At 43.0% G+C, this 18,653-nt stretch overlaps 1 protein-coding gene across 1 annotated transcript in view; it reads right to left on the bottom strand.

Annotated features, from left to right (window-relative positions):
• Nucleotides 1-235: 235 nt before the first annotated feature.
• LOC138468478 (uncharacterized) overlaps nucleotides 236-18,653 on the bottom strand; it is a 219,483-nt gene continuing 201,065 nt past the window's right edge. Inside the window, exons 14-16 of the mRNA XM_069609005.1 lie at nucleotides 10,380-10,475; nucleotides 3,742-3,894; nucleotides 236-649 (exon numbers count right to left, since the gene is read on the bottom strand). Coding sequence (XP_069465106.1) covers nucleotides 611-649; nucleotides 3,742-3,894; nucleotides 10,380-10,475 — 288 coding nt within the window. The 3' untranslated portion in view covers nucleotides 236-610. The remainder of the gene's footprint in view (nucleotides 650-3,741; nucleotides 3,895-10,379; nucleotides 10,476-18,653) is intronic.

Below are 18,653 nucleotides of genomic sequence, written 5' to 3'. Positions count from 1 at the left end.
TAAGACACAAAGTCAACACTGTTAAACATTTCAATGTCATGCAATGGGACAAATGCCAACATGGACAGGCAGAACACGCCTTAAGGACACCTTTGCACGAGATGGGAGCTGTAATTACCGAATCGGACTGCCTGGGAGCAGGGGTAGCGGGGGGTGGTATTGTACACAATTTATATTTAGTTCAGTCTGTTAGCAAAGTGTTCATCAAGAATAAAACTACAAGTCAATATCTTAATTAGGCTAACAAAGGAGTTTATTTATCAACTAATATATACATATACACATATATACACATACAAACACACCCGCCCATCCCAACATTAAAGATCCAGTACCAATGATCGGGGGTGGAGGAAGGCAGCAGAGTTGCATATCCATTTGGAGATGATGGCAGCCAGACAAATCACCAAAAAGAGCAGTAGCATCCAGTGAAATCCAGGGTGCATGAGCACACAGGAAGCGAAGAGATCACCGCAAGGCTGCTCCCTGGTCATAAAGGACTGCATGGTAACTGTGAGCAACTTGTGGACTCTTCGTTGGTGGACAGGTGCGCTGAATGAGGGTTTAGAATGTACAAAGGAGGTGGGGCTTGCAGTTTTCTTTGATATCTTCATTGGCTCTTGTTGCATTGGGGATTGTCCTGCAATGCCTGGAATTATTTAAAAAAGGCACAAGTTTCATTTGCGACAAACATTCAAACAATATATTAATAATAAGATTTTTCATCCAACTTTGTATGCAAATAAATCAAGAAACTATCCGACACAGAGCTCTAAGAACTTGTTTATCACTGGTATATGGAGTCATTGTTTACACTTATGTTTACAATTAGATGCATATCTTAGACATACTATGACTGGTATTAAATTACAACTGCACGTGGCTCCAAACAGTGTCAGTTGGTAAAAATGACATGTTCCATCCCATTACAGAGTATAGAAAGTTATTCCAGCTATGGCAGGCAAAGCTTTAATTTTAATTGTATATTATTGCATCCCGTAATACATCATAGAAAATATAATAAAAGGCCAGATGTATGTTTGTCTGAAATAGTCATGCGCAGTAGAGACTGCTCACTTCGACTGTTGTCACCGCTAGAGGGAGCTGTTTCCTTAGGAAATATATTAGAGCATCTGTGCATTTGTTCGCTCGCTGCGCACTGTGGCCCGTGTACACAGGCTTTCACGCTAGTTTATAAATAGACAGTAATCGAGCAAAACAAATTCAATACTGTGGGCAAGCCCATACCTTAACAACACACCTTGTATTTGCCAGTAATAATCTGGCTGCAGTTTATTCAATTGAATACAATGGCTGAAGTAAAGCTAAGGTGAAAGAAAAGCCCAGGAGTGGGAAATGAGGTCCCTCATGACATGGAGCCATCTAACAATCCGACTCTGTTGTGCGCTACTATCTTGTCCGTCATCCTTATTGTCTTTGGCTCCTATGGTCCCCGACTACCTGGTGGAGTCAATGCCAAAAACAAGCAGAAGCAAAACACTTCCTTTTTCCATGTGCTGTTGCTGCTAAAGTGCACTTTGAAAGCCCCAAATTCCGACACTTGCATGGTGCGTTCATGTAATCAAATTCTGCACTAACTGGGGAAGCTATGGTAAGAAACAACACTGTGAAATCATTCAACTCCTTCCCTAAAACCATATAGGTCAAACACTGGAACGCACCACCCAAAGAAAGTGCCTTCACTAACTTCCCACCACACAGCCCAAAATCTCTGATCACAGACCATTGCTGATCACAGACCATTTCTGGTCACTTCATTAGCTTTCTTATGAGTTCATTTGTTTGTCTAAGGGTTCAACCTTAATTGAGTTGTTTTAGACTCAACGCTCCCCAAGTCATCATGGAGGGAGTGATGCTGAGCCATGATTGGTGGGTTTTGCCAACAGGTGGACAGGCACCCATTCTAAACTGCCTTTCATCATCCACTTAATCTGGGAATGTCCTGTTTGTCTTGGCTCTCCCTCAGTGGGACACATTTCAGGAGAATCAGGAGTTTCAGGAAGTCAGGAGACTACTAGAAAGCGCTCTGAACTTTGTGGGACACTGTCAGCTGAAAACGCCTTGGGTGCGTAGCAATTCTTGAGAGAGAAGTGACTGTATAATTGTTTTCAAGCCACCATCATTAAACAGAGGATTAGCAACAGGATACGACTTTTTAAAAAAAACATTCACTAGATGGTAAAGATACCAGAACCGTGCCTGAAGTTTTAAGAGTGTGTTTTCAGTGAAGCACGCTCAGTATTTCTTTGAAGTACATGCATGCTCGCTAGTCAGAGACAGAACTTATTTTTACCGAAATCCAATTGATGTGAATTCAGTTTCATTTCTTTTTCTTTCTGGCACTGCGTTAATGAAGGCATTGAGTTCCACTCAGAAAGAAATTTAAATAGTATTATAGAACCACATTGTGGTGCCAACAAATCTCATCATTGCTTTTACGAGTGGACACGGGTGATATGCGTCTTGCCTCCGTTGAGCCACATCTCTCCTGACTGTGTGTAGCATTTTGGAGAGGACAAGAAGTGGACACACGTGCGGGAAAGCAAAAGACTCTTTAAGGCACTGAAAGTGACTTTTAAGTTATTTTGTCCGTTCTTCTCCGCACAACTGCTCACCAGACTTAAGGGGTGTCTGACTGCAGACTGAAATTAATAACCAAACACTCATTCTACTTTGGTGAGAGAGACTTGCTGAATGAAAAAAAGGACTTCACAGTCAAACATTGGGGATGAGAGTTCACAGGTGGTTCAGTTTAGAACCTGTTTCTTCTTTTTTAAAACACAATCCGAGGAGTATGAACAAGAAGAGACACAAGCTGAAGACCCAGGGTTAAACATTTAATTTTGTTTTGAATAGAGTTATTCTGTTTCAATAGATCACATGATAAAAGTTCAGAAAAAAGGTTTGTAGTTGGCTCAGCTGAGCAAATAAATAGGTAATAAGAGATAATGGGGATTTATTTGAACACTTAATTATTGCAGTGATAACCAGTAATGATCTTGTTTTCTCATCCAATGGAGATTGTCAGAAGCCTTGAAGACTTAGATCTGTTATTTGTTATTTTACCCACTTCCCCTTTCCCTCATGGGTGTTTGGAAATCAGCTGTTCGTAATCAGTTGTCGGTCAAACGCTTATGTGGGTCTGTGGGGTTCAGCAGCTCCTGTGGATCAAGTGATTTCCAGGACCGCACAATGGGCATGTTTGCTGTATCTTGGCATATGATGTTATATGATGTTTGTATAGCCCTGTGAGGATTGCAATTGAGCATGCAGGGTTGCACCTGGCATTAGAAGACCGAATGTAGGCATATGGCGGAAGTACCTAGCCATATTCCAGATTTTGTACGCCACATGGTATTGTCTTTGTGATACACTATATAATACCACTAGAGTTGCACGCATAACAGACCCTGTCATCAATTCTCCCATATGTGGACCCAGCACAAACATTTAATGTAAGTTTGTTTGTGGGAGAGAAGCGTGCTGGATGTTAATGTAATTATATGGCGCTTCTGAGGGTTACTTCACATGCCTGTGCATATTTATATAGAATACTTTCTATCCTGTACAACTTAGCTGTACTTGTGATAACTAAATCAAGAAATGGTGGCTTTCCAAATGCATGTATAGGACTGTCTAAGGCCCAGTCAGTCGCACTACTATAATAGCTATAATTATTATTTCACATTCACTTAATTCTAAAAAATATATGATACCAACCTGGAGGTTTGGGCTGCTATTGCCTTCTCCATGATGGATGTCTAGTCCGGAATCCAGAACGGGACTTGGGCTGCCATTGCCTTCTCCATGATGGATGTCTAGTCCGGAATTCACAACGGGACTGTTAGGTCTACTTTCATCTGATCTGAACATCTGCAGAATGAAGAAAAGGTAAAGGACTCTGTTCAGACTTTCTTTTCAGGCATTCATTTCATACTTAATCTTGAATATCAATGGAGATCTCCATTTCCTCCACAATTCAAATAGGGTTCCTGTCACTCACTCAATCACTAAGATGTGTTTCTTGCACCAAAGTCTGTACTTGGGCTGTACTTGGGTTTCAATACCGTGAGTGTGTGATTTTGCACTGTCAGCCTGGATTGATTTGGTGCATTCAATCATTTTGTAGAGTGCCTTATGTTGGCTCAGAGCAAACTTTCATTGCTCTGATTACTGACGAGCCATGGCCCCCATTTTGTTGCATGCATGCCAATCTTCTATTGGGCATGAAGAAAGCAGCTGATGGGGGACATTGAGTAGAGTGTTTTGGGCTTTAGGGGAACATCTCTTTGGATGAGAACCTCATTTACAGGGCTAGGACAAGGTTCTGGGGCTAGTTAAAAGGTTTGAGTTTCTTTTGTGGTGGCCGCCCTCAGTCTGAGGGATTTGTGTTCTGTTTTGTGTTTCGTCTATGGTGGATGAGTTACAGCATTGCAGGATGTATGGGCCTCATTATAAGTTAGCTGGTCCGGAAATAAAGTGCCTGTAATAACGTGTACCACTTTTCAGGACCAGCCAGCTATACGTTTGCTGGTAGGGTGGAGGATTTACTTCCAGCAAAGAGCTGGAGGCATATCCACCACCCTGCAGGCAAAACACCACAGGTATTACTCGCCCGGTAATACCGGTGCCATTAATACAGGTTAAATCGAATGGGGATGTACCAGTGTTTCTGCCACTTGGAATCTGCCAGTAATTCCGTGAACACCAACCGGCGTAAACGGTGGTACAGTTTGCTGGTATAATGCTGGTAATACTAGCGGGATACCAGAAACTTATAATGAGGGCCAAAGTCTTTGATTTCCTTCGGAACTTCGGAATCTTGGAGACAAAGTAGATCTACCTTTCGAAAGCTTGCCTTCACCTCTGCCGTTTATAATACTGCTCAAATGTTTTACTGGTGTCAATGGCTAAAACATGCTCAGATACTGAAATATATGACAGCCAAAAAATAAACTAGCATTTGCAAAGCTAATAGTTTTGCTTTTGCAGTTCCCCATTGCATTTTACATCTATAAACATGAATTTGCATTGGCTTTATTAAAGAAGGTCCCAGCTCAAACAACATGCAAGGTAAAGGGTTTGTCATCACCTTATGATCATTATATGCAATGTTAACCTCTGCTGGCAAATTAAACACTTTTTACATTTTACATTGGCAGCAGAGTTATGTATCATACAGCTTGAACCTCCTCATTTGAAAGTCTTTGGGCCTCTTTACGAGTCTGGCGGTAGCAGTGCCGGTAAAACTGGCAAGCTGCCGCTGGACTCGTGCATTTGTCTTGCGCCTGGCTCCAAGGAAACAGTGGGGTATTACGACCCCGGTGTTCCTGGAAGTCAGGCGCTGGAAAATTGTTAATCCCAATTCCTATTTCAGTCCCATAGGACTCAATGGGAATGGGGATGAGGGAAGCACCGGCACCGTTAATAACGGTGCCGGTGCTTCCCGGAAAGTCTGCAGGCGGGTGCCGTCCTGCAGACCCGGAATGTGCCGGTCTGGTAAAGACGGTGCCGTTAGGCTTACTGGCACCGTTGTTACTGGACCAGCACACTCATAATGAGGCCCTTTATATTTCTTTTGATTTAGAACTTTTCTCATGGCATCATCAATAATGTTAAACACACCTTCTAGGTGCAATCTTTCATGGCAGTAAGTAACGCACAACAGTATAGTTCATCCCCCTAACAATCACTTTGATTCAGGTATAAAAGGTATGCCTCTACCACTCTTATATAGAATGCAGATACAGTTGATATGTGGGACTATGTGTAGGGGGAGATATACTTAGACAATAAGCCCCGAGCCGGGGTGGGGGCATTGCCGTGTCGGTAGTGCCCCTGAGGTCCATAGTTACAGGAATGAGCGAAGGCCCGGGGGGCATTACCTGACATGGTAATATCCCCCCCCATCCCCACCGGCTCAGGGCTTATTGCCATTAGTATTCTGGGGTAAAATGCACTGGGAAACTAATAGTTTTACCATGCTTGAAAAGCTTTGCCGCGTCAGGTTTGTTTTTCTCTGACAAACGTGGCAGCTGACGTGCGCTTTAGTCTAGAAAGACTAGACTGCACATTCAGTTTCATTGATATGGAGCGGAAGGGAGCCATGTTGGAAGAAATGCTTCCTGCCACTCCATATTAATGGTTCTAGTAATGTGTGCTCTGACGAGGTGCCTTGGCTGCACATTTTAATGTTGATTTGGGCGGACTTCTGGTCACACATGGCCCATGATTATTGCGGGTTGCTCATTTTGGAAAGTATCCCAAGTCCTGTGGCAGAAGCTTTGTACTCGAAAGAAGAAGCTACGTAACGGTGGTCAAAAAAGAGATGCGCGGCGAGGCCGGTACAGGAAAGAATGTTGCTGAGAGTGGGACGCGAGATGGAATTTCGCAAGAGTGATTACCGCTCAGTTAAGGCTTGCAAATCCACCAGTTCACCAACCATGTCTATGCAAAAAGGGTGTCAATATTAATGCAGGCCTGCCAATTTTAACTGATGCAAGAAAGGTGCAATCGGGTGAACAGCATTTACCGATGTTTGTCAGGGAAATATTTGAGCAGCACTCGTGTCTCAACATTTACCTTCTAGATCACGGAAGCAGCTTCTCGATTCAGTTCTTGCCTCTGAGTGTTCCACACTTAATAACCAAGCTAAAATTCCATGCTTACCCAGAACCCTCCAAGGAAAGCCCCCCGTAATGAACTGTAGAACACCAAACGGAGATCCATATGCAGGTTTACAGACCAGTTGTTTCAGCATAACAGCAACATTCGCATAGGTTACTACACATTTTATGTGGTCAGCATCCAGTCTCCTTGAAAAACCTTAAATCAGCCTTCAATTCTTTCCTTGCCTACTCTTGCACCATTCCCACCCACACCAACACCCCACTCTTGAGTTAATGAGAGGGAAAGCATGAGTGAGCAAGCAAGAGAAAAAAAAGAGACAAAAGGAGAGAGAAAAAGTCCAGATGACTATGAAAAGAAGAAAAAACAAAGTGATACACATTTCAGTGGTACTAGGTTACAAGTATGTGAATGTGCCTCCGATGAGGGAAGGATTACAACTAGGAGGAGGTACTAGGTGGGGTGCAAAAGACTTGGATGACTGGGAAAAGATGAAAGGAGTATGTGATATGTCTGAGTATGTGAAGGAAGCTGTATTACGTGAACATGCAGCATTTATTTATGGGGACTTTCTGATGTGTGAATATAAAACAATTGGAAATACCTTGATGCTACTAACATACATTGTCATTGGTTATTTATAACGCACTTAATACCCAGAGGTTTCTAAGCACGGACCCTGGGATCGAACCTGTGTTGCTCTGCGTCGTCTTGCTTCCAAGGTGAGCATGTCGCCCTGAGCTATCTTCCTGTGATTACCACATTAATGCTTGTTTTGCTATGCTGGGAAGGTTAAATGCTTAAAAGATGCCTTTTCTAACATACTGTACAAAACAGATGGTTAAACTGTAATACAATGAGACAGGTAGAAGTAAACACAGCGAGATAAAGTCTGTTGTTGCAACAGGTGATACATGAACGTGTTACAGCATAGTTTTCAGAAGAAGGAACAGAGAGGCATGGAAATTAGAAAAATGTTTGGATAGGAATGTGTGTAGTTTTACCCAATCTTATTGTTCCGACGCTGAAAAATCTATCACACAACATTTCATGTGTGTGAGGTCATGAGAAAAAAGACATTCTAATTGGATGAGCGTATAGGGGCATCTAGGAAGTATATAGAGAATAAAGTAGCAATAAGAAGTGAATTTACACATGAGAAAGGGTTGGTAGTTGCAGTTGGTGTTTTTCTTTTTGCCTCTTCCTGGTGAATGCTTGTTGCCGTTTAAGCTTGAGGCAGGCGTTTTTCAGAACGAAGAGAAAACCCGAAGATAAATTTTGCCTCTAAACATTTTATGAAATAAAAAGGACAGCTTGAGATTGCCTTTACTAGTATTACTGCTTCCCAATAAACTAAACTGCAGGAAAGAGATGGGGGAATATTAAATGCAGCAATGGGTGAGATCCAAGTAACTGTGCGCTATTCTCCAAACTTGAATTGAAACTGAATGCCCAGCAGCGAAAAATCTCGATGACTGAGAACCCCCCACAAGGTTCTGAAAATTACAAATGTCACAGTGATTGTCACAAGACTATATTCTGAAATAAACAATATTATAGAATGTGAAGATTGTTGTCTTGTTTATTCCTTGTTATGCAGAACAAGGAATAAACAAGACAACAATCTTCACATTCTATGATATTGTTTATTTCAAAATCATTTCAACCATTTTTTGTCTACCAATGGACTTATTGTGATTATTGAAATCCTTTTGAACCAAGCGCGAATATAGTCTCGTGACAATCACTGTGACAAGAGATAGGGGCAGACAAGGCTGAGATGCTGGTGCACCTCTGGCTGCTTTGTATCAGTATTCAAACTGGAACAGGCCAAATAGAAACATAACAACACATTGGGCCTCATTACGACCCAGGCGGTAAGTTACCGCCTGGGCCGTGACTTTACCACCATGGCGTAAACTACGTTTACGCCATGGTGGTTGGCGGACTTACCGCCCCATTCCGACCTTGGCGGGGCGGTAAGTCCCCAATCCCCATTTACCCTTCCCCATTCCCGTTTTTGCCCCATAGGGCATAATGGGAGTGGGGAAGGCGTTAATTACGCCACCGTAAATTACGGTGGCGTAATTAACTCCATGGTCCCTTAGCGCCATGGATTTTAACACCTGCTAAAAGCAGGAGTTAAATCCGCCATGGCGCTAAGGGACCTCGTACTCAGGCGGTAAGGGTCGGCGCTGTTTACGCTGCCGTAAACCCCTTACCGCCTGGGTCGTAATGAGGCCCATTATATAAGTATTTAATTTAGTGGACGAGAGACAAATGATTATTATTCTACACTGACAGTATTTTTAGGGACAAGTTTGCATATTTGGCATGGTGGCGCTGAGCAGCACATAGTCGTTTAAATTGCCTTTAAAGAACTTAGACAAAAAGTTTGAATTTGGTGTTTTATGTTTCTCTATGAGTAGTATGCACGCTTGTTTATTAGGACTAATGTGATGCATTTAACTGTCACATCAATATTGACGGCTCACCAACAGCTCTACAGTAGACCTACAATGCTGTATGTGTTAATCTCAATGCGAATAACATAATGAAGTGCGATTCACTAGTTAATAAAGAGATATTTCGTCAGTACACGCTCACCTGGGAGAATACATTTATATATCTGTTAAGTGCACCATTATTTTATATAAGAAAACAAGCCTTGACAATTGAATACACAAGGTTTCTGAGTGCATTTAATCTCTGTGTGCAGGGCTGGAACTGTCCCAAATCAATGAAAATGAATGCAGCACTACAGTATCACATGAAAGCAAACCATTAAATTTCCAAAATAACAACAGAAGAAGGACGAGAGATTAGGAATGAGAGACTTGGCCAAGGCAATAAGAGGATTGATGAGGAGAGTCAAACACAAGGGACAATGACCCATGATTAGGAGGAGGAGCGCGAACGAGAGAGTAGGAAAGAAGGACAAAAATGGGGATGAGGACTAGGATGAGGGTGGGAGACTTTGATGATGGATTCAGGTGAGAAGAAGGATGTGCTGTAATGAGAGGAAGGCACATCCTTCACCATAATCATCTCCAAGCGTTTTCTATCGCTATAGTTTCTCCTGTTTGCTTTATTTTGCTGGTCTTCTGGTGTGGCTTGTCTATTGGGGGACAAAGTCAGAGGACCTTTAGGATGGCCATTGAACCCCAGACACCTTCCCATGTCTAACCATTGACCCTCGGCTGCATGCATGCCACAGTTTACTGGTTCGACCATGGGCCACTCTGTTGTTTACTTCCCCGCCCCACCCCCTGCCTCCTCCTGTTTCTACACCAAGTGGGTCATTAGGAAGATTTACAGAAGAGGAGTCTCATAGTCAAGGGATTTATTCTGAGAAAATGTGTTGCATGACTGAGGCTGTATGTAAATTGAGGAATTACGTACGTAAGTCTGTGTTCCCTGATTGTGGCAGTTGTACTCAAGTTGAAGGGAAAGATATTTATAAATAAGAGCATTCCCAACTTCCCAAAGAGTTTCTTTTTTTAAACTGCTTGAGTTTTGCTTTAGGTGAGAGAGGGTAACACGCTTTTAAACTTACTACATTTTAAATGTATCTGATTACACTTTGATTTGAAAGGCCTCTCCTTATGTATATCACATTCATGTGCACTCATTCCAGTGATTTACCATTAATGTCCATTTTCATACATGTGGCTGCTTTCAGAATACAGTCTGCCTCGTTCAGCCCAAAACTGGAAACATATTGTACTGACCTGAACGATTGGCGAGCTATACTTTGCTCTGGGACTGAGGTAGAACGGCTCTGTTAAGATGGGACGATGCGGCATATCATCCTCTGACATCATCAACTGTAGATTGGATGCAAAGCAAACATTTATGATCATAATATATTTTATTTGAATGCATTCACTTAATTGCTCCAACTTTATTCCTATAGAAAATCTGCGTGAGGCAAAACATACTATTCTTCCGAACATGCATGTCACAATTCCATTTCATAATATTTGTTTCTTATTTTTTAAATACATTGCTTTTGATATAGTCCCATTCACTCATTAGAAAGCATAAACAACTTTGGGAAGCAGAAGAGGATGCTGCATAGATTAACAATGTACAACAAAACTAGATATAAGAAGGTCTTGACTAAAGATTGTTTGGGTGGAAAGGGTGTGCTTAAACTGAAAGCTGTGATTTTCCTGTAGAAGTGATTGGACGTGCAAGCTGACTGTTCTGTGATAGAGTACTTCAAGAAGAGGTTTCTTTAGTTTCGTTCAAAGTCCTTTAGTGGGGTCAGGACAAGTCTGACAGTGACAGAGATGGGGATCCAATGTTTGAGGGCATAGATGTACATAGCATGAGTGGTTCTGTGTGTGTACCCATTTGTTCAATATTCAGCATTTCAATGTATGTACAAATTTCACTAATCTTATGAATATAGAGTGGGTCTTCCTGTTCCTGTACAGACTGATAAACTGTAATAAACCAGAAGCACGTGTGAAGATGTGAGGCTACTGTGACACATAGTGAGGACTCAGACCCTATTTTGTGCATGAGTATGCTTCACTTGTAACTGTTCTTCATCAAACTACTTTCTGCTTTTCCACATTTATCAATAGCTCCATATATTATCTTGCATGTATTTCCTTAATTTCCTTTCTTTGTCCTTCTGAGCTCGCTCTCAAGCCTTCATGACAAACTTTACTTCCCGTCATACTATCAGTTTTGTTCTTGATGCATCCTTTACGGCATTGCCATTGTTCACCCTATTATGCTTCTGTAATCTTCTTTAGGTCCCTAATCTCCAACAACTCTTTCCTTAACGTATTCACCTTCAATCAATCAATTAATTTATTTGTATAGCGCTCCATCACTCAAGACATCATGGCGCTCAAACAACTGATAGTCAGGATAGATGTAAACAAAACCCAGGTGTCAAAGAGGATATCTCTGAGCTTTATCTAAACAGAAACATTTTGAGATGTTTTTTGAAGGATAAGAAATCCTCAATTTTGCTCAAATTGTCAGGCAGCAAATTTAAAAGCCTGGGGCCGGCCACTAAAAGGGCCGGCCACACAAACCTCCTTTCCTCTGCTTGGGTATCGGAAGGAGTTCTTCATTAGAGGTTCTGAAAGAACACACAGGGCTATATCTAACCAGTTTCTCCTGGATGGCGAAGTATCCATTTCCACCTAGGGCACGGTGCATAATGCAAAGCGCTTTAACTGTACCTGAGCTTCTACCGGGAGCCAATGGGGAGATTGTCTAGCCTACGTTACTCCTTCTCTGGCTGGCAAGTGGGTAACCAAACACACTGCTGCATTTTGTAGCACTGGCAGGCACTGCATAAGAAAGGCAGGCTGTGCCAGGTAAACAGCATTACAATAATCCAGACTCCCATTAACACAAACTGCCACTTCATGAGCATGAAATTTATCTGAAATAAACAGGAGGACTTTCTTTAGCTGTTTGAGCTTAACAAAGCCTGCACCATACACTGAGTTAACCTGTGCCTCCATAGACAGGGATTCCGAAAGCTTTACACCTAAATTACGAACTGTCTTCGAAGGCTCAGGTAATGGGCTCAATGATGCGGGCCAAAAAGAATCGGACCATCCATCAGCAGCCCCTGGCAGGCCCGATATCAGAATCTCTGTCTTCCCACCATTCAACTTGAGCGAATTTGACTCCATCCAGACTCGGACGGCTTCCAGGCAGTTTTTTGCTCATCTCTTACATCACCCTGCTTAGTGTCTAGTCTAAACAGCATCTGTGTATCATTTGCATATGAGAAGACTCTAAAGCCAAACAGATGAATCAAGATCAGCAAAGGGTGAATATATAAATTGAAAAGCAGTGGAGAAAGAGCCGAAACCTGCGGGACACTGCAGAAGACTGAAACCAGAGAGGAGCGGTAGGGGTGAAGGGAAACTATCTGCAAGCGAGAGGTCAAGAAAGCATGAAACCAATCCAGTGCTCTCCCAGCAAATCCTGCCTCCTCTAGCCTCGCCATCAATATTCCATGATCAATGGTATCGTACGTGGCCGACAGGTCCATCTCTGATCACGGTAAGATCATCCAATACCGATACCACAACTGATTCAGTTCCCATCAAGGAGCGAAAGCCCATTTGGAAGCTATCTAAGATGTCTTGGCTTTCCAAGAAAGTTCTCAATTGGGGGGTCACTACTGCTTCCAGAGAAATAGACCGATAGTTAGCCAAAATCAGAGGAACAAGTGATGGCTTTTTCAGCAATGGAATAACTAAAGCCTGTTTAAGCTTAGACGGAACTACGCCCCACTGCAGAGACAAATTTACTGCAGCAGCCAATGTGTCATAAAACTCCATAGGCGCTGCTTTAAACAGTCTCAGTGGAATGGGATCTAAGGGCGACACCAAATTAAGCTTTGCAACTATTTAAATTAGCTCCTGCTTGTTCGTTAAGGGGAAGTCAGAAAAAAGGTCCTCTGCCATTTTTCCGGCCAAGAGCATAGGGATGCCTCTTTCAATGTTCGCATATTGTAGAACGCTTGGCTTTCCCTTTCCCACGATTTCCTTCCTAATCTCCTCAAATTTACTGATAAAAAAGGTAGAGAGCTCATCACACAAAGATTGTGAGGTGGCTATCTGTGTATTACTATCCGGTTTAGACAATTTGTTAATGATCTCATATCATTTTCTTTGGGACATTCACTGCTGCTTGGATTGAATACTCAAAATAAATAGACTTGGCTGTTTTTAAAGCCTTATGGTAGATCAAGTGCTGCTGTTTATACCTTTGACGAAGATAATCCTCATATCCTTTCCTCCATTGCCGTTTTACCTGCCGTACCTCCAGGCGTAATGCCAGGAGTTCCGGAGTATACCAGGGGGCACAGTGAGAAGGTGGCTTCTTCATCAGTTGTAAAGGGCCCAGTTTGTCTGCTACAGACTCCAGACTGTTGTTCAACCTAACTATGTCCGTAGATAGGGGGCCCAACCTGTCCTTTTCATCAGTCTGCTGCTGTATAACATTATTAAAGAGTCTAGAGGGTTCCACTCTGACCAAATTTCATCCCAACCACGAACTATTATGGTGAAGAGGCTCTTTCGCAGCTCCTCCAGTTTTCAATATAAACGGTACAAGCAGATGATCCAACCACGTAAGCGGAAGGGTATAGCCCTTTGTATGGGTGGGTACCAACCACATGCTGTGTCAATTTTAGTTCCATCATGGCTTTAAGCAAAGCCTCATGTGCTTGGTCCAGTCTGTTTCAGCCCATACATTAAAATCCCCAAGTACAACCACATTGTTGTGCTGCATGGTTAATTTAGATGCATCACCAAGAAAAGTTTGAGTAAATAAGGGGAGATTCATTGCGATAAACCAATACAAAATGACAAACCCAGGATGCATTTACCAACACTCTTACCACTAGATATTCCATTTCAGATTCCATGTGTGTTTGCTACAACGTACACTCATATTGCGTGTTGTATATCACTACAACCCCACCCCCCCCTGCGTGTTTAGCTCCCCGGTCAATTTTTAGCAAGGCGTAACCTGGAGGTAGCATTTGTATTGTATCAGGACCTGTGGCATCAGTGAATCAAGTCTCTGTGACAAATACCAGATCCGGGCAGTGATCCTCTAAGGGGGGGAACATCTCCAACCTATGTGCCACAAGAGAGCGTGCGTTAAAAAGACATGCAAATAGGGTAGAGGGGAAAGAGACGACTCATGCCTAGTTTCCTGCCAACCCGACGGAAATACTGTACCTATCGGCGCTAAGGTGAGTAGCTTGCTGCGAGACATGTGCAGCTTACCAGTGTGCTGTTCCCAGAGCACACACTTTGCATGGACGAGCACAGACGGGCCGGACTTTGGCCTGACTTCGGGCTGCGCTCAGTCGCTGCGCTCCCCGCGAGGGCACTTAAATAGGGAAATCATTGAAATGTATAGACCAGCCCCTCAGGAGGCTGGAGAAGGTAGGTGAAAGCGAGAAAGGACTCACATGCAGCAAAGTGTGTGGGTATGAAAGTAAAGACAGCTGGGAAATGTAGTCCCCGGCAAAAACACCAGTCTACACAATTACAGGCAAACTTGAAGTTGAAAAAACGACATACAAGGAAACAAAATAAAACAGAGAATGCAAAACAAAATAGATTGCAGGAATAAAAACGCTGTGGTTCAGAGAACAACCACAGCATTCAGTCAGCCACCCAGCACAGTATCGCCTGAAAGGAAATTAAAAATACTGAGTTTACTTTTTAAAAACAGACAGATTGAAAATGAAAGAAAAAGCAAAATAACAAACCCACACAGTCTGGTGTGTTACCGCTGTGTTGCAGAGAATATCCTTGGTCTCATTCTCAGACAATCTGATATACACTTTCAACCTCCATCCACTTCTACTGGTCAGAGCATCCTCCAATGCCCCTTTCATACTCTGCTTGATTCAGTACCACCCTCAAACACCCCATAGACTGAAAGAACACCTGAAATATCTGCTCAATCGTATCTCAACCACATCTGTGAGAGGGAAACAGAATACCTAAAATGCTTCTATCTCTAATGATCAGGACATCAATTCTTATGCCTTCCAATTTCTACTTGCTAACTACATTCATTGGCAAGCTAACTCCTTTAACATTTACAGTGATGAAATAGAAACGGTTGGCTCCTTCAATACCAGTTATGCTAACACTAATACAAACCAGAACAAGCCTGTGTAATTTCACTGGGTTAATACCTGTTTTTCATGTTCGTTAACCTGTGCATGGGACAACTGGCTGAAATTCTGGATGACACAAGGTGCCCCAAGTATTGCATAGAGCACAATTCACATGGAAACCAGTATGAAACATGCCTTACGTAGCACACAGCAAACAAAAGGGTACAGGACGACCTAGCCTGTGAAGGAGTATGATCGGTAAGTAGGATGTGGGGAAACCATGCAGTGTAAATGTGGGGACTGGCGAGGGCATAGGAGGTGTCCCCTGGAAAAGGAGAGGTGGGGGTTGCGTAAGGGGTGAGATGGGCAAAATAGATGGGGGTTTTAAAAGACCCCCATAGAGACAGCAGGGGAAATGCAAGTGTGCTGGGGAATAGGGAACCAAAATACATCCTTTTCACAACTCTACTTGCGCAACAGTGTTATCACAATATGAGTTATGAAAAGCATGATTTTTGCAATAATCACAAAGAACCTAACAAGTGTTGATAGATCAATCTATAAGTGACGCCCTTAAGGGTCCCATTTCCTGACATCATCATCTTCGTAAGGATCCTTCTAAATGGCTTTGTGAGGTGAATTTCCCTCAGATGTAACACTAAGTGCCTCTTGCACACTCATGTTTTTTCTGTCCAATATGCATGTCCCCAGCTCCCTGTGCCCAGGGGTTTATTAGGGGCACTGTGTGTATACTTTAGGGCCAGAATGAGATTTCTAAGCATTGAATGATGTGTGCTAGATTGTATCAACAAGTGCACCGAAGGCTGGAAGGAGTGCCTGTTCATGATACATATTTAATAAATATATCAGCATTATAGTTCATCATTGTCACACTTGAAGGTCACGCTGAGGAGCTTGAAAGATTTCTCTGGAGTTAGTATTTTTCTTCAAAAGCCTTGGCCGTTGAAGTGCCAATAGTTTATCACGATATTTTTTTATTTTAAATCTGTTCTCTTGTTCTAAGTGCAGACCTAGCTTGAGCGCTGTAAGGAGTGTGGCTAGCCAACATTTGGGCCGGCATCTTTTAACAGTAGTGCAGTACCGTGAGGTCTCTGGGTTGGTATGTGCATCCATTGGAATTAGTCCTTCGTCAGGTGTTGTTGAAAGAGGATTGTTTTGAGAGATCTGCAAAACTGGAGAATTGTTAGGGGTATTCCAAGTAGACATCGGAATCGAGTTCCAGAGGGTGGGTGCATGACAAGAAAATGATTGCTTGTGGGTGAAGCCGGTTGGCCAATTAGCTGCGCAAAGAGCGTGTGGTAGAAAATATGGAGTTTAGCCACCAGGTACACTGGTGTGCTACTCGTGACTGCTTTGTATGCCATATGCCATATGCCAGGATAATCACAACTCCAACTCCAATTAATCTTTTTAAGTTACAGTATGTTATCTGTGACCAGCTCAGTGGAAAATGCTGCCAATACTAGTCATGGTTGGCATACAGTCAGACAGCCTCAATGGAATTAAATGAATAAAGAAAACAGATCAAGAAAGAAATGCTGTAAGATAACTTTTTGGTGCATTGTATAATATGATATCAATGCAGATGGTTAGTATTTTACGAGTTTTCTTTTTTAAAGTGTGGGTAGTACCTCTGAAATGCACTGATATTTTCAAGGAGTCCTATTAGGAATCTACCTAGAAACCACTTTAGATGTGTCACAGGTTTCCCCCCTTCTCACCTGTCTGTATTGTTTGTTTGTGATCTTCGAACATGTCTTCTTTCGCACTGTTCGGGTTTTGTATAACCCTGTGAGTGGGTCCTCGGGTTCCAGCGTGCGGTTCGTGACCCGACTCCAGGAAGCGTTCAGATGTCTGGGAAAAAGTCCAGGAAACGGCGAGGAGTGCACTCGGAGATACGAATGCGCTGGCAATCCAGGAAATGCAAGGTGAGGAAAAAGGGGAAGGATGAAGGAAGAGGAGATTCAGGGGACCGGGAACCAGGAATCAGAAGTAATCGCAGTACGAACTCCAGCCGCACACGTCTGACTATTGCAAGTGGTAGCACTGAGACGTGCAGGCGCGCAGGTGCATGTCTGCTTTGTAGAACGTAGAGCGTACAACGCGCAGACTGGCAAACAGCGTTCCGTGTTCAGTGGCCATGTTGGGAGTACTGCTGAGTTTAGTCCCCTATGGGTCAGGGACCACAAAGTCCAGAAGGGACGCGTACGGTGGTTCATGACAAGATGTGAAGAAGATCCTCTTCAAAATCTGCACACCCTGAACAATGTGACGTGTCAAAGTGCCTGTGTATCGAGGTAAGGGAAGTGATTGCAGAGGAAAGTGCGAGACAGAGGTGCCAGACACCATGGAAGATTTGCACTTGACGCATTCTTGAAACTTATTTGCACTGCTTCTGTGCCCATCTGCCAATTCAGCCACATACTACCCACATATGAAGCATGTGAAGCAAGCACTGAACAAGTGCACTCTGCTACCTGCTAAGAAGGACTGATGATGATCTGTGTTGTATCGTGAGAGGAAGTCATGGAAGCTGCAAGCCCCGCCCCACCTGATATTAAAAAATGCCTCAGTGTGCATACCGCACGTGCGTCGGGCAAGTACTGAACAAGTGCATCCTGCTACCTGCTAAGAATGACTGGTGCTGAGCTCCATTTTACCCTGAGGGTAAGTCAAGGAAACTGCAAGCCCGAGCCCCGCCTGGGATTAAAAAAAGCCTTGGTAAGAATAGCATGCACTTGTGAATGGAAGTGCTGAATAAGTACAGTATGTAGTCAGTCTGCTGACCGCTGAATGGGACAGGACTTATATGAAGAGCAAGCAGTGAGCAAACCATTTGGCCTGGCATTATTACTCTGCTCCTTTGTGCTAGTAGGTGAATGTAGGGTGGCTTAGTGGCGTGCTCCTCTTGTATAAAATGCACTACAACTTAGGCAGTGTTCTGAAATCTAAGAACCCTGCTGAGTCAGGGATGTCAGGCTCCAGCAAGCTCATTGAGGCTTTATGCTTAGACTTGTCAACTTTGAGTAAAAAGAGTGGGAAAATAACAGTTGATCGAGGTCACAAGGTGAAACTGGGATTTGCAGCTGTATTTAGCCCTGATTGAATAACACAGCAGCCTTTGATACTACCAATGAAAACAAGTTTTGGAGGAAGGTCATTAAATGGGTTACTACCAAGGGGCTTATAAAGATGATCCAAGCCCTTTACATGGATAGTATGGTGCAAATATGGATGGATTTGGAGGGCAAACTCATTAAATTAATTAACATAGATCGTGGCCTTAAACAAGGCTGTGTGCTGGGCAATTTAAATGATGCTCTTAGTAAAGCTCACGATTTTCCACCTAAAT

Source organism: Ambystoma mexicanum, chromosome 4q (assembly GCF_040938575.1).
Source record: "Ambystoma mexicanum isolate Mex_15411 chromosome 4q, UKY_AmexF1_1, whole genome shotgun sequence".
Classification (NCBI taxonomy): domain Eukaryota; kingdom Metazoa; phylum Chordata; class Amphibia; order Caudata; family Ambystomatidae; genus Ambystoma; species Ambystoma mexicanum.
This window is presented reverse-complemented; position numbering and strand designations above follow the sequence as displayed.